A 15928-nucleotide genomic window follows, 5' to 3' on the forward strand; every position below is an offset into this window, starting at 1 on the left:
TTCTCCAGCCTTACACCTTCTTCACTGCTTTCATGGTTACTATTTATAATACATCACAGTGACACAGCTGTGCAAAACATCACACAGTTCACCTGAGAAAGATAAGATTCCATCAACACATTTCACATGTGTGACACCACACTCATGAATTAAGAATAGGACTGAGTTTGACTTGGGCTCTGATCCAACAGTACACAAACCAAGAAGATATAAAAAAAAGAGTATGAGTAGCAGTGGCTAAAGGAGGAAGCTTGGGGTCAGGAAGATGGGGAAGCAGCAGCAGCAGGGAAAAACAAAAGTAACAACATGGAGCTGGGAGACAGCTGAGAACATCAAGGAAGGGACAGCCTGGCAATCAGGGTAGAAACTAAAGTGTTCACAGCTATATAATGCAAGAGAGCAGATACATATGGAACTGAAATTAAATATGCAGCTGTGGATTTCTCTGGGCACTGAACTGGGATGCTTGTACATCCTGAAACAAGAATTGTTCAATACAAAATTACTAAAAGATACGAGAAAACTAAAGCAAAGGAAATGCTACCATGATAATGTCAGTTTGCATCACTGCAAGGAGGAGGAGGGCATTTTAGGCTCCAGACAGAAAGCATCTTGGGCACTGAGCACAATAAATACATTGAATACAAGATCTCCAGTCATTCTTGTTTCTGGAAAAGTTATCCTTGCATGAGAAACCCCGGTAGCTCCACAGGCTTTAAGTATGTCATGTGGGACTTTGCCTGCAATGCTTATGGGTGAGAATACAAAACCACTAGACTGGTCCTGCTAACGTAAGGATGACAGCAGCTCCTGCTTCCCAGCTTCTCCTTCTGCCTATGCTATGGTTAATGAAGCTGGGCCAGTCTGTTGATTCAGTTATTAACCTGTGCCTGGGAACAGAGACAAGTTTCAATCTTCATTGATGTGCTGTACAACATGTTCTATCCAAAATGTCCGGTTTGAAGAAGGGTCATTTGAAAACCCTTATTCTTTCATCCTTAATCTACAGTCTACTTCCCACACAGCTTGAACACAGACCATCTCATCCTTCACCTTATTTTCTTTCAACACTGCATTGAATTTACACAAGAGATTCTTTGCCTTCTTCAGGTAAAGACCTTTTCCAATCCAGAAACATAATGTGTAACAGTGTCCCACATCCCTCAGTTCAGCCAGAATTTGTAAAAATTCTGCCTAAAGAATAGATTGCTGCTCTGGTCACTCTCTTGTCCTTTAAAGCACAAAGACTGAGAACTCTTATCTTCTAAAAAGTGATACATGTGGGTGTACCTTTTTTTCTTACAGAATATCAGTTGGGAATAAAATCCAGAGGTCTTGGCACTGAGTCACCACCTGGACAGTGAGTCAGAAATTTTAACACCTGTTTTCTTCCAGGGAAAATGCCTTCCTTGGAATACAGCCATTTTAGGAAAGGTTGAATTCAAGTTTGGGTATGATGGTCCAGGCTTATCTAAGTTACCTGCTAAGGCTGGTATCCATAGGTTTAATCCCTGTTATTGCTGAAGCACCCATTGCTGCTTTCAGAGATAATGCTCAAGATGCAACAAAGGACTCCCATCCTATTTCCTCCTTTATTAAATGCAAATGGCTACCAGTGCAAGTTAGGCAGAGACTTGGTGGCTTGCTTTGTGACACAAAAAGGAGCAGTAGTTCTCCTAAATGTACTCATTAAAATATATTTTCCTTCTACACTTGGCCCTGAAGGATCATCTCAGCTTATGAGAACTAAACTTCTGTCTATCTGATTATTAAATAATTTCTAAAGCAGATGGGAAACTACAATGGTTTAAACAGCTAGGCTGAGGCTGCAAGGCTAAAAATAGTATAGCAGGCTCCTTTTAATTAGTAAGATGATGAAATATGACAGAAGAGCGAGATGTAGATATATGGATTTGTGTGTATGTGTGTCTTTAAAATTAAGTTATTACCTCAATACTAGATATTATTTATAACATATATGATACATGGTGTCTGATTTTTATGATGCCATTTATCTTCACTTGAGAGGGAAGACAGGCTAACTCTGCTTTCATAATGTCAATCCTTGTTGTATTCAAAAGGAAAATTGTAATAAAATAAACCTGTCACCATGCACAGTGCCATCCTTTTTGAAACAAGGATTAGTAAGTGCTCCCAAGCAATAGACTGTCAGCTCTGCAACTCCAGGATATCGACCATTCCCCAGGGCACCCTGGAGAGCATGGAAGAGCCAGCCTAGCTTGTGATTCCAGAGCATGGGAGCCTGACTTAGGGCCAAAGGGGACAGGTATTGTGATGTTTATCCTACCACTGTGCTGCCTATGTATTTTTGAGGACTCTTCAAAACCTGAAGAGAGGAGAAAAGATATCTGCCACCCCTCTGCTCCAGCAGCACTGGGCAGCATGTGCCCTGTAGTGTTCTGCTGCTCCACCATGCAGATGTGGCCTTTCAATCCTCGCTAGATGACTGGTGTCAGCTGATACTTTGTAAGCACCTGGAAGTAAAAGGTGAACCATCATCACAGTGAAAATTGCCCTGTCTAAATCTTGCTTTAGAGTCATACTTAATGTGGACCAGATAGCACATGGCTTTCAGAAAGATTTGGTGCAAAAACTCGGTGCATTCATTAGTCATGAGATGCCTTCTGTTGGTTAAAAGTATCAAGCCAAGGAAGACAAGACAGTGGGTCTTCAAGGAGTTGAAGACTGGTATAAAAAAATTATCTAAAGCCCTGTTTTTTCTTATTCCCCATTGATCCATGTGAAGATGGAAAGCCTCTGGTTACCTAGCAGAACTTCACGATGTCTTGCTAACGTATGTCAAATGGTCTGGAGCTAATCCCTGACTCCTGAGTTATGACTGAGATAAGCAGGAGCCCTGGTCTGTGCTCCCAAAACCAGGTGTACAGCTTTCCACCCAGTACAGGACACCAGTTTGGGAGCGCTGTAAAATTTTTCTCGGGTGGGGCTTAACTCAAGTAAGAGACAAAAAGCCTGCAATACTCTGCAGTTTGTCAACACAAAGCTTTACTGTTTCTCTTTCCAAAATGTTGCATTTTTTCCTGTCTTTGTCAATCAAGGGACCCAAGAAACCAGAAAAAGCAAACTTAGAGAGTCTGATATTTTTCACTCAGGTGAAGACTCCCTAAGATGCTGGACATGTCTGGTCTTGTCAAGCTTTTTCTGATATGGAAAGCAACACTGTAAGTACAGTATTTTCTGCAAGGAAAGGATCATGAACCTCTACCTCCATGCTCCTGCTCTGGCTCTATGCCACCTGAAATGTTCCCCAAAGTTCCCCAGATTTGAGTACAATGATGTAAAAGGAAGGGTTCTAGAAGAAAGGGAATCCAAGAGAGCTGGTCAATATTCAAGCATCACTTTTTCCAGGCTCAAGACCAGTGTATCGCCATGGGCAAGAAATCAAGCAAAGGGAGCAGGAGACCCCTTTGGATGAGCAGGGAGCTTCTAATAAATCTCAAACAGATTCTGGGATATGGAAAAAAGAACTGGCCATGTGGGAGGGCTAAAGGAACAGTCAGAGTATATGGGGATGTGACAAAGAAGGCCAAAGCCTATTTAGAATTAAGTCTGGCAAGGGATATGAAGGACAACAAGAAGGGTTTCTACAAGCACATCAGCAGTAAAAGGAAAATTTGGGAAAATGTGGGGCTGCTGCTGAATCAGATGCATGTTCTGGTGACAGAAGACACAGAGAAGGTCCGGTTACTGAATGTCTCAGTTTTTAGTGCTGAGGTTGGGAATCCCAAAAGAAGGCTGGGATGTAGAGGGCTGGGTTAGAGATTGGCTTGGCAGACATATGTCCCATAAACTTCTTTACATTGAGGGTAGCAGAGCACTGGAATAGGCTGCCCAAGGAGGCCACGGAGTCTCCCTTTGGACACAGTCCAAATCCACCTGGACACATTCCTGTGTAACTTGCTCTAGGTGACCCTGCCTAAGCAGGAGAATTGGATTAGGTAATCTTCAGAGGTCCCTTCCAACTGTAACTATTCTGCGATTTCCCAAAATGCTGGGTCACATCCTACAGCCAAATCTGAAATTTTTCCCAGGGGCCTACTGGCCTTCTCAGTGTCAGGAAGAGAAGCACAGTCTGGAGGTGGCCCAGATCCACAGGCAATTAATAGTTCAGTCAATGTGGGAGATGATTTCACTTCTTAAGGCAAAGAAACTTTTAGTCCTTATTGGTTTTGAGCTTTCTCTTACAGCCATCACTGGAAATGTGACCTCATATTAATCTGCTTGCAAAGTAGGCTCAGTGCTCCACCCTTGAAGAGAGACAAACTGGGGGTCTCTTCCAGCTAAACCTTAAGCACACACTTAACTTCATCACGCCCCTGCAGGGCCAGCTTGAATATGTGATCCTGTAATGAGCAATCACTTAAGCATAGTGGAGTTCTGGAAGTATGGACTGCTGAACTGCTTGACTCCTACACAGTCATGGAGCTGCAGTGCATTTTAGAGAACTAGAGCATACAGAATTAACTTCATCTTAATTTAGTCCCCTGAGTATGCCATAAAGTTCTCACTTTTGTAATACTGTCCTCTGAGGACATTGTGACATGTCAACGTAGTGACTATTTTCTCATCTGATGGCAATGACAAACTGCCATAATGCAAAGTATAAAAAAATTCAGATTCTTTCTAGTTCTGGTAACTACCATGCTGTCAGAAGATGAGATTTTATATCTGTATTAAGAGAAATGAAAAAAAATATTTACAGCATGCTAGCCAGTAGGACAAAAATTAACTATAGTGCTGACCAATCTACTACAATTTTCTTTACAGCCACTTACATTCTAATCATAGCATCCCAAACTTAGCTTGTCAAGTTACCCTTCAAATCAAATGCAAGAGAAAAATCCATCCTTGGCTGTGCAACTATAAACCCAGCCAGTCTAGTAAAGTGAGAGTTACTCTTCTACGTACTTGGCAAATCTGGGAGCAGAATTTACCACTCAATGTAAATATTTCTGCATAGTTTGTTTAAAAAAAAAAATTTAAAAAATCTTTCCTACTCCTCTCCCTGGCAGACTCTTAGAAAGTAGTAAATATGCAGATGGGCATAGTGATATATTTTGTATCAACATATTTTAAATGTGTGCATATGCATTAGCTTTATAAATACATTCCCCAGGAAGTCTGCCAGTGGATGTACTACAAAGCCTTGTATGTTACATTTGGGTTTGATTGCACAGTAGCACAGCAGTGTCAGGAAGAACTGCTCTCGACTTATTTGCTCTACAGCAGCTCACACTTACCTGCACAGCTTCCTGTTTCTCTCAGGATTTACAAAGGTGCTATATTTATATGCCATGTTTGTGTATGTAGTGTACATATAAATATACATATATATACACACATGCAAGAATGTCATAGACTCATAGAATGCTTTGGGTGGGAAACCTTAAAGATCATCTAGTTCCAACCCCCCTGTCATAGGCAGGGACACCTTTCATTAAACCAGGTTGCTCAGAGCACCATCGACCCCGTACGTGAACACCTCCTGGGATGGAACATCTGCAGGTTCTCTGGGTAGCCTGCTTCACTGCCTCACCACCGTCACAGTAAAGATTTTATTCTAACATCCAATATAAACCTACTCTGTTTTAGTTTGCCCTTGTCCTGTCACAATGTGCTCTTGTAAAAAGTCCGTCTCATCTTTCTTGTAGGCTCCTTTGAAGTACTGGATGGCCACAATTAGGTAATCCCAAAGCGTTCACTTTCTAGACTGAACAAACCCAATTTTCTCAACCTTTCCTTGAGAAGAGGTATTCTATTCCTCTAATCAGCTTTGTGGTCCTCCTCTGGATTCAGTTTTTCCTGTCCTGGGGACTCTAGAGCTGCATGCAATACTCCAGGTGGGGGTCTCATGAGGGCAAAGTAGAGGGGCAGAATCCTCTTTCACAACTTGTTGGCCACGCTGATTTTGCTGCAGCTCAAAACACAGCCTGTGCTGTCCAATATCCCTGCTACTGCACTCCACTTGCAGTATCTGCTTCTGGTCCTGCCCCCTCTACCTGCTTTTCCTGCTCTGTAGAAAAACTGCTGCACAGTCAGATCCCTGAATGCAAGCGGCGCAAGCAAGCCTTGCCCAAGCCCTGGACAGACCAGCTGGAGGTTGGAGACTAAGAGGGACACTGAAGGACAAAGAGGGAAGACATCTGCCCACTGCCCTTGAGGTCGCACTGTCCCCTAGAAGATTTAAGTGTCATGTTTCCTGCTGTGACTGGGCTCCTTTTCCGGTATCCATATCATGCATAAGGCAAAGGGTATCGCACATCACTATTTACATGAGCACTGACACACGGGGGCAACGGAGGAAGCGGCTGCAGTGCTGTGGGTGGATGTGTATGTGAGGTATCATTATCCATGCACAAGGGAACTTTACAGATACTGTTGCAATGGAGCTATGAGAACCATGCTCTTCTACTTCATTGTGCAAGGAAAAGCCACAGCAAATACTGTAGTGGGAATGTAGCAAAAAGGCAACTTTGTATTTGATTCTAGACAAAAAAATCAATTTGCTTTTGCAATGATGATAAGCTAGAATGAGCATTATGCCATTTCTCCCCCCAGCCCCTTCTTTAGAGCTATTATTTAGATGAGCTATGGTATTAAGAGAGAAGCTGCATATAAAGATGCTAGCTGCAAAAATAAAGGATGAAATAAAAAGTTGAGCATCCACATTTCCCCCAGCTGAAAATGAAGTTCTGAGAAAAGGGAGGAGGGAAAAGAAAAAGAACTTACCACGCTGCGAGTGAACTTTTCTAGAGAAGTTCTACGACCTTGCTCATTCTCTGGCTTAACAGGGAACGAAGCAGGGAGATAAAAATACAGAAAAAAACCCTTCAGCTTAAATGCAGTCTTTTAAAACAGCAGCAAAATATAAGGAAGCAGCAAGAAGGAAAAGTTGTAAAAAATGTAAAAAGCAGAAATAATTGTTTGCAACAGCAAACATAAGAAATCAAAATACCTTAAAGAATGAGAGACATCACTACTTGTACTCTCAGAGAATGTCACTTTTCCCCTGTGAGTTTTTTGAATGGTTCATATATGTCTATGCATTGCTGTGTCTTACAGCTGTTGGTATTGATTTCTTGTTCACTGAATTTTCCTTCTGTTACTGTTCAAGCTGGGATGTCTGATTCAGGTTAACATCTGCCAAACAGCTATCAGAGGTTCCCATCTACTTGCGTAGAGATGAAAAAAAAAACCACAGTACCTTTCACAATATTAAAAAGCAATGTCTGAGTGAATATGGCACTGGAAGAAAACAACCACTGGGTTCACTGCTAGTAAACCTACACTCTTCTATTCATCCAAAGAGTAGAGGCGTATTTCCATAAGTCATAACACAAGAAAACATATGCATGTCTTTGCAAGACAATGGAAAGATACAGACCAGCTCAGGGCAGTGATATTTTGTACCTGGAGTACAGGGCTATTCATATGCAAGAAGACATTCAATTGCACTGTGAGAAAACAAGTGTGTGCATCATGGCTTTATTAACATATCCCTGAGAAAGTTGCTCACTGCATCGCTTCGTTAATTTGGCACAATGGAGATCTAATTGCCACTAACAAGAAAGAGCTAAATAATTTATTGGCATGCTTGGTGGAATATCTAAGAGAAAAAAATAGTTATAGAGGAGAGAAGAAACTCAATGCTACAAATGAAAGCTCACTGCAGTCAGAAAGCTGTGGGCACTACAGATTTCCAGGAGAGACACTTATTTTAATGAGGCAAGCCAGCAAAATGGGGGTGGTAAGATGGAAGTAAAACTGCCATGAAGGGAATAAGGAGCTACATGTAATGGAAAACCACAGTAATGATGGTGCGTCACAGTGCACTGGAAACAAGCACTGCACTGGAGAGGCACCTACCTGATATACCATCTGCCACACATTCAGCTGCAGTAACAATCCCCAGGGCAAAGGACCAGTGCAAAAATCAAATAGAGAAGCCATAAAGAAGCCAAAACCATACCAGATAAATTGGAAAAGAAGTTGTGTAGCTGAGTCTAGACAAAGCCTTTTGATTCTTCTGCATGTTTATCACAGCTTTCACAGTTCTCTGATGTCTACAAGGTTAGTCTTAAGCATCTTATGGAGAAATGGGGCAAATCATCCCTGCTGCATCACCAAATATGAGACCAAAAAGGCCCTTTTAAGACAAGCAATATTCTTTGTCTAGAAGAAAGAAATAAGCAACCTCCACACTTACAAGCATTTGAGGAAGCCACAGAATCAGCGCTGATGACCCAAAGTGCTATCAAAAGTGAAAGCTAGAGGCAGATCATTTTAGCCCACACAGAGGATGGAGCCAAGGCCTCAAAGCAAGTACCAGGCAATAAAGGAGCCTTTCTGGCTGGCAGAAAGGCAGTCATGAAAGGCAAAAGAACCATCATCATCACTCTTTGGCTGAGTATTAGAGCCATGCAAGTGCTCAGAGCATCACAGATTCCCCCTTGGAAGTAGCCTCAGTGGTGTCCCTACAACCCAAGACAGCAGAGGTAACAGAGAGAAGCTGCATTCCTGCCACTTTGGCTGGACATGTCCCAGTGAACAGGACTGAGGAGAGCAGTGCCCAGCTGGGCACTGAGCCTCTATGCAGGTGGTAAGACCCACCAGCAGCCAAGTTAAAGACACAATTTCAGGAGAAGAAATACCTGAACAAAAGATTGAATGTTCTGCAAGGCTCCTTAAGGGAGCAAGGCACTCAAAGTCTGCAGCATGATATTGCTGTACCTGGAAAATCAGTGTCTGACAGTGTCAAGTACATTTTGAAGTGGAGCTCTGGTGTGCACTGGGGTCAAAGGACAGTGAGCTGCTACACAGGTCACACTGTGCCCCTGCACTCACTGTCAAAATTTAGTATATCTGTTTTTTCTACCAGCAAGGTGATGCATCTTCCCACCCAGCAGAAAGGCGGGATGGTGGTCTTTAAAGATGGTGAGGTTGAGGTGAGCACCTTGTTGAGGTGCTGAGAGCTTGTCTGATGCAGGGGGCCCCCACCCAAGGCTATTTGCTACCTACCACAAGTGAGGACGTGTAGAGAAGCAGCCACACAGAGCACTGACAGTGTCTGTCTCACAGAAGTGCTTTGCAAAGCAAGGTCTGCAGTCACTCTGCACATTTGGCATGGCGGTGGCAGGCTGGGACCAGCTGGATGCGTGGAAAGCTCGTCCCCATAGCATCCAGCTCTGAGTCAAAGCATGACATTTTCTAGTGAAATAAAAAGCAGCTGAGGCAGGCTGCCTGCAGAGTGATGAGCTGGCTTGAGCAGTTTGAATGTCCGTGGGTGTGGGTGCTGGCTGTTCAGCTCGCTGGCTCTTCCTGTCTGCTTGCCCGTGTGGCTGGCTGCCTGCCGTGCAGAGAATGCCTGCCCACAGCTCTGCAGCACGGGGCTGAGCTGGGGAGCCTGCCTTGCACACCAGATGAAGAAAATTAAAAAATAACAAAGTGCAAAAAAGAAAAATAATTGAAGGACCCAATCACACCTATCCCAGTCTTGGTAACAGACCTGGGGTGTGTACCCTGGAGCTATTGTCTGCTGCAGCAGCCACAGCAGCCTTTGCACAAACATAACACTGTGTGTGCAAAGGGGCAAAGGCAGACAAACACATGTGCATGCCAGGTCATGCAGTCCTCCCAGGTGCAAAAAATGCAATCTTTGCCAGTAAATACACCAACAGACTCCACCAGCTAATGGCAAAGGACATACGTATTTGGATAAAATATGAAACAACCATCAGATGAAAACCTCTCAGTCCAGGCAGACAACAGAAAAACAGAGCTCACCACATAGAAGCCATTCACTAAATATTGACTGGCTTCTCCAAATTTTCCTTTTTTAAAATCATTTACACAGCCATCCAAACTTTAAGTTCCTTTGTGTACATTCTGCTTGCATAGAAATTAAATAGAATAAAAGTTAAGAAAATAAGCTGACACTGACTATTAAAAGTAATTATGACAAAATTGCTCAGCATCTTTATAACATTCAAGACAAGTCCTGCCACTGAATCAAACTGGCCATGTGTGCCCTGATGGGATTGAAAAGGGGACATAATCTGCAACAGGAACCTTCCTGGACAATACAGCGCAGCTGGCAACAGGGGGTGTGGTTAAAAGCAATGCTTCAAAAGGTGTGTGCTGGAAATGGAGCCTGCTCCTCTTGGCAAGAAGCTCTTAAGTATACCCTTGCTGATGCTTTTTGCCAGGGATCTGAAAAGAGCTAGGGAAATACATATAGAAACTCAGTCTTCTGAACATAGGGTCTGCAAAATTCTCTACCTCCCTCCCTCTCTCCCTCCCTCCATGAATTTATTTTGTTGGCTATTGAATCCTTTTTTTTTTTTTTTTTTTTGGTATGAAACTCTGGGGTGTGAAGTGGGGTTTATTTTGAACTTGGTAAAAAATAATGTGTTCCAGAGGGAATGGCATCAGATAAAAATAAAGGATAATAATATCACTGGCCCTGGGTTCAGAAAAGGCCAGGAGCAGATCCTGGGATTTTTAGGTGGTCACATATACCTGCTCAAAGTGAGAAATCAAAGGGTATGTACAGTACTACCAAGTGGCCAGAGTATTTTGCATATATTATGTGTTCATTTGAATAGGATCACGGTGAATTCACACTTCCCTGAACCAGCTTGAGAGCAAAACAATGCTCTAAACCAAGAAAATACCAACCTGCTCTTCCTTCAGTGCTGCAGGGCTCACTCCCATGGCTTCACAGCCTGTCTGCACTACGGCTGTGAGTCTTTCCAGGATGCTTCCCTGCCTATGGGCAAGGCTGGATGGCAGGAAGCCACCCCATCCCAGGCTGACATGAACACCAGACTGTCAGTTCAGCTGCCACTTCAGCTAATGCAGAGAAGCCAACCAATGTCACTGTTTCACCTTTACAGTGAGTAATGGAAAGTACCTCAAGGTCTCTTCTGTTCCTTTCACTCCCTTCTCTGCATAAATAACTAGCATAGCACGTGTCTGACTGCTTCTTCACCATTAACAAATTTCCTGTGCACTCACATCCCCTTCCATGGTGCACTAACTAATCTACAATTCTCTTTCCCCAGGGAATAAACCCCTGCTCTGCAGCCAAGTCACTGTGCCAAAATACCTCCTTGTCTTGACTGAGGAAGTTTGTCACAGCACTTGTCCTGGCTGGTGGATCACTTCTGTCTAAGGATATCCAGCCACCATTTGGCTACTGTGGAGAAGGGCTAAAGGGCAATGCAGTGGTGATTACCTGCTGTAAGTACCCTGCAGCAAGGTGCATCAGCAGAGACAGGAGCAGGTCAGTGCTTGACTCTGTGTAGCACCAGCGGGGCGTGTTGCATAGATACACAAATAAAACACAGCAAATCACTCAGGGATCTCAGCACATCCAGCCCTTCACTGCCGAGACAGACACTTTCAGCAGATCCATGACTTCTACCTGCTGCAGAGAGGGAGCTGGGAATGGAGGCCCAGAGCTCCAGTTGGGTTGGGCATATGGCCATTCCTCCTGAGGACAGGGCTGTGCTCTTGCCTCTCCTCCAGCTTGGCAGGGAGGAGGCCTTCTGTTCAAGGCAGAAGGCTACACACCCAGTTTTTCCCCTCTGTAGCTCACTGCTTCCAATCACACCCTTGCTGGAGGCCAGCCTCATGTTCCCTGCTGAGCACCATGAATCTGCAGGATTGAGGCCAGTAATAGTGTGGTTACTTGCAATAATGACACTGGGAAGAATGGAGAAAAACATCTAAAACAGATTAACAAAATATGTATGTCTGGTCTGTACACAGCCTATGTCTGCTGTCTTGCATCAGTTAGTGGTGTGAACAGTATGTTCCCCTCATAATTCTGTCACTGTATCTCAATCCCAACCCAGAAGTTCTTCACCCTCCATTACTGTACTCCCAGAGCAGGCAGGGAAAGCTCTCACATATGTGGTTATTGTATGGTGCAGAAGAAAGTAACTCTTTAAACCTACAGTATTTTACAAATACCAGAAATATGAAGTATGTTTTGAAGCACTAATTGAGCTTTGGCGTCTCTCTGCTGAACTATTATTATTTCCCTTTGAAAAAGTGGAGGATATAGGGCAGGGAAGGTTGATTTTTTTTTTCCCCAAGCTCAGACAAGAAATTAATTGGGACAGCCAGGGAAAGCATACAGATTTTATGGTTCCCAGTTCTGTGCTCTAGCCACACAATCTACCTTTCCCATTTTCTTGCTCTTTCAGTTTGCCATAACCCAGTGTGGAGACCAAAAGATCCCAAATGACACAAACTTATTGACAAAACATTAATGTGGGACTCTGAAGCCGTAGTGCATTTGCTTAGAGCAAGCAACTCTTTTTACCCCATGTCCATCATGCTGTGCTTCTGACAAAACTTATTTTCAGTAATGAAAGTAAGCGATGTCATATCAGTGTGGTATACAAGCCATGTGAGGATAATGACTTTGGGGAAAGACAGGCCTCAGAGAGATGTACTCATCACAACTTAAAGAACGGCAGTGAATTTCTATTTACATTAGCAAATCCAGGACTTTGTTTGCAGGCTCTAAACCAAATCCTCCATCTATGCAGGCTCTGATGTGTCACTGGGTTCCTCTTTTCATTCCCTTGCTTTCTAGCTATTTAGAGGAATTTTAAAAGGCTGCCTCTCCAAGCTGCAGCAAATGTCCTAAAGATAGGACCACGTAGCTCAGTGTACAGAAATGTCATGCTCTTTCTATCATCATCTCTGTACCTACTGTTTCCTAAACATTCACTTGCCCAACACAATGTAATGTGGATGCAAAGAGCTTAACAGATTCTGGAGAAACACCAACTCCCCTCCTGCATAATGTGCAGCTGATGAACGATGCATCTGCACAGATCTACTCCTGCCTTTTTTGTGCCTTCATTTGTTTACTTGTGCACCAACAGCTCTTTCTAAAAGAAACTTGATTCTTACTTTCACGGTTGTGTTAACATGACACCAAAACCTGCTCCTGCGGCAGTTTGCGAGGCGATGAGGATGTCATGCTGACACATCCGGGGCTTGATCTGACAGCAAACAAGGATTGCAAAAAAATAAACCTTTGGTTTATTTTTATTTGGTTTGAATGGGTTTGGCTGGGACAAGACAGCTCTCCTGGCTTTCAAGCACATGAACCCTCATGTGTTCAGTGGAGACTGAGGGGTAGGGGACGGCATAAGCTGCTGGGGGTGGGAAGATGGCAGAGGCTTTTATGGTTTATACCATCAGAAGACTTTGCCTCACGCCTCCTTGATTCCCCAGTCTCTGAACTAAGTCAGGTCTAACCCTTCTAAATACAAGCAGCACTGGTTTATGCTGTCTCAGACCAGAAATTTTGAAACAGAAGGTTGACTGCTGCCCTCCACTACCTTTTGCAAATCCACCTGCCAGTAGTTGCAGGCACAGCAGACAGAGGGGCTTGTCTCCTTTTGTCACCATATGCATGCTTTTTAGGGCACACAATGACAATCAGGACAAAAATACCACTGGGATTTCATTGTATTGTGCCGATGCAATGTAATTTGGCAGCACACAGAGAATGCAGCAGAAAAACAGCAGGGAAGAGGGTGATGGGAAACCACACATTCAGGCTGCAGTAGTCAGGAGTCAGTTTATGTATAGTCCTGGGAGCCAAATGCAAGTGGGACATACACACATGTACATGGCATGCACATGCACACAGACACACACACAGAGCTATGGGAATTAATCAGGAGTTGCAGGAAGCATTTGAGCACAGCCACAAATGCAAAAATCAGTAGCTTATCTCCTAGACTCCTTAGAAAGAGGGGACTCAATGGCAGGAGTTGTAACTCTACGTAAGTACTCCTTTACTACCCTGATCTGGAGGCTCCTGACAGAATCGTGCTGGCAGAGCTCATGCAGATACCAAAAAGGCTAAGAGCTCAAACACATATATCCTGTGAGGCAATGTGGCTGGAATTTTTGATTACTACATGCATTGCAATTCTTTCTTGTCTCTGAGGAAAAGGAAGCATCTCTGGGGAGGCAAAAGCAACGGTAAGGAGGATGAGATGGGAATTGCTGCAGGAGGATCTAGAGGTAAGGCGTCCAAAGGGAATATCACATGGTGAGACTAGGGAGGTGAAAACCTTAATAGTTGAATGTTGCACCAGTAATGAACAGATTGATGGGTTCTGCTTCTCATATCACATACCATCTTTTCCATGAGAAAGAGGTAATACTATTTGTATTGCCTGATCTAACTTTGGGAGACAGCTGTGCAAGACAAACACCTTCCCACACTTTTACCTTGGGTCACCATGTTTTCCCCAAAACTCATGCTGAGGCTGTGCACATGGATGCCATGCCCCCAGTGAAGAAGATAAAAGTGCTCATTCCCTTCTTAAAGGAAAAAAAAAAGCAAACAATATTTTCACTTTCACACTAGCAGCAAGCAGCAGGCGAGAATCAAGATGTGCTAAGAGATGCAAGCATGTCCTTTCCAACAGATACCTTCTTCTTTGCCAGCAGTAAGTCCTGGTAAGCATTCGAACGCAGAAAGCGCGCGTAGCTGTCACTCTTCATCAGCTTGTAAATGTGCTCCTGTGGGATGGGGGGGAATGAGAGACAGAGAATTGTTATCAAACCTCATTTAGACATCACAGGAACTTAAAACATGGAGAATTGGAAGGAAGAAAGACTGATCAGCATTCTAATTAAGTCTGCTGTTATTGATTATCTGTGTTGTGGTAGTGTACACGAGGGCCATCCTGGGGCAAGACTCTGTTGTGCCTGGGGTTGTATGAACACAAAACAAAGAGACGGCCCTCACCCCAAAGGCTGGCACACATTATTCACTCATCAGGATTATTCTGTAAAGATTGCAAGTCTCTGAAGTCCCCAGATTATAAGAAAGTGTCTACCCTGGAAAGAAGAAATAAACACCAGAAATTGTCTCATAGATTAGGTTTCATTTTACCAGTTACAGATACTTGAACAACCACTCAGCACTCCCGTCCTGTTCCTGGAGGGGAACTGATACTTGCACACATTTAATCTCCACCTTAGACATGCACTCAAGTAAGTCAACGTGTTAATGTCCTGAAAAAGCCCATATATGTGATGACTGTACAGGGAAGTTATATGATTAGCTCCAATGTGGATAGCTACATCCTATGTATAAAGTTACATTGGATGAGTCTCTCTCTTAGGGTCTTAAGTCAAACTGCTGTTACTAGTTTGCTCTGAGAGCACTTACTATGTGTATCTTCAAATTTAAAAAGTGGTATTTCATTGAAGCAGGACTTAATACATACCGTTTTCCAATTTTCTCGCTTAGCTTTACTTTCTTGCTGAGAATCCCTTAACACAGTCAGCTTTTCTCCTAGTTATCCCTGGATTCACAAAAGATATTATCCCAAACACCAGGAAAATCAAATCAAAATACTTTGACCAAATAATGACTGAAAACACACTAAAGGGCTCAAGAGAAAAACAGGCACTTTGGGCCTTTCTCTTAGACTTTGCACTTTTATGGAGTCAATGAGCAGTGACTATCTATTATCTATAGTGAATTATACAACATGAAATAGTCTCTCCTGACCCAAAGCCATTGTACATGAAACTTGAGAAGAACCAAACCAGACAGAAGTCGCATAGCTTATTTCAGTGTGTTAACAAGCCAAGCAGAATTTCCTTATCTTCACCATCAAGGGTAATTAGCAATGACCTGCCTGTACACAGAAGAACTACTTAATTCAGCTTTCTTACAGTATTTGGTGTAGTCCTGTGAGGGCCACTGGTTTTCCTTCGACACAGCATAAATGAGCTACATCCTGGTGTGGAACAATTTTTACTGGCTAATTTTCATACTTGCTTTTAGTCTTGACAGATCCTCGTTTTCATTTGTGCAGCACTATCTATCCAA

General features: G+C 43.3%; 1 protein-coding gene across 9 annotated transcripts in view; it reads right to left on the reverse strand.

Annotated features, from left to right (window-relative positions):
• RGS6 (regulator of G protein signaling 6) overlaps positions 1–15928 on the reverse strand; it is a 254356-nt gene that overhangs the window by 12171 nt on the left and 226257 nt on the right. For 7 of the 9 annotated variants that reach the window (XM_030274407.4, XM_072930068.1, XM_072930066.1 and 4 more), the window contains one exon: positions 14515–14604. In XM_030274407.4, the coding sequence (XP_030130267.3) occupies positions 14515–14604 (90 nt within the window). Of the gene's footprint in view, positions 1–6771; positions 6826–14514; positions 14605–15928 lie in introns of all 9 variants that reach the window. The other 2 variants (XM_072930062.1, XM_072930065.1) reach the window with 1 other exon arrangement.

This window comes from Taeniopygia guttata, chromosome 5 (genome assembly GCF_048771995.1).
Source record: "Taeniopygia guttata chromosome 5, bTaeGut7.mat, whole genome shotgun sequence".
Lineage (NCBI taxonomy): Eukaryota > Metazoa > Chordata > Aves > Passeriformes > Estrildidae > Taeniopygia > Taeniopygia guttata.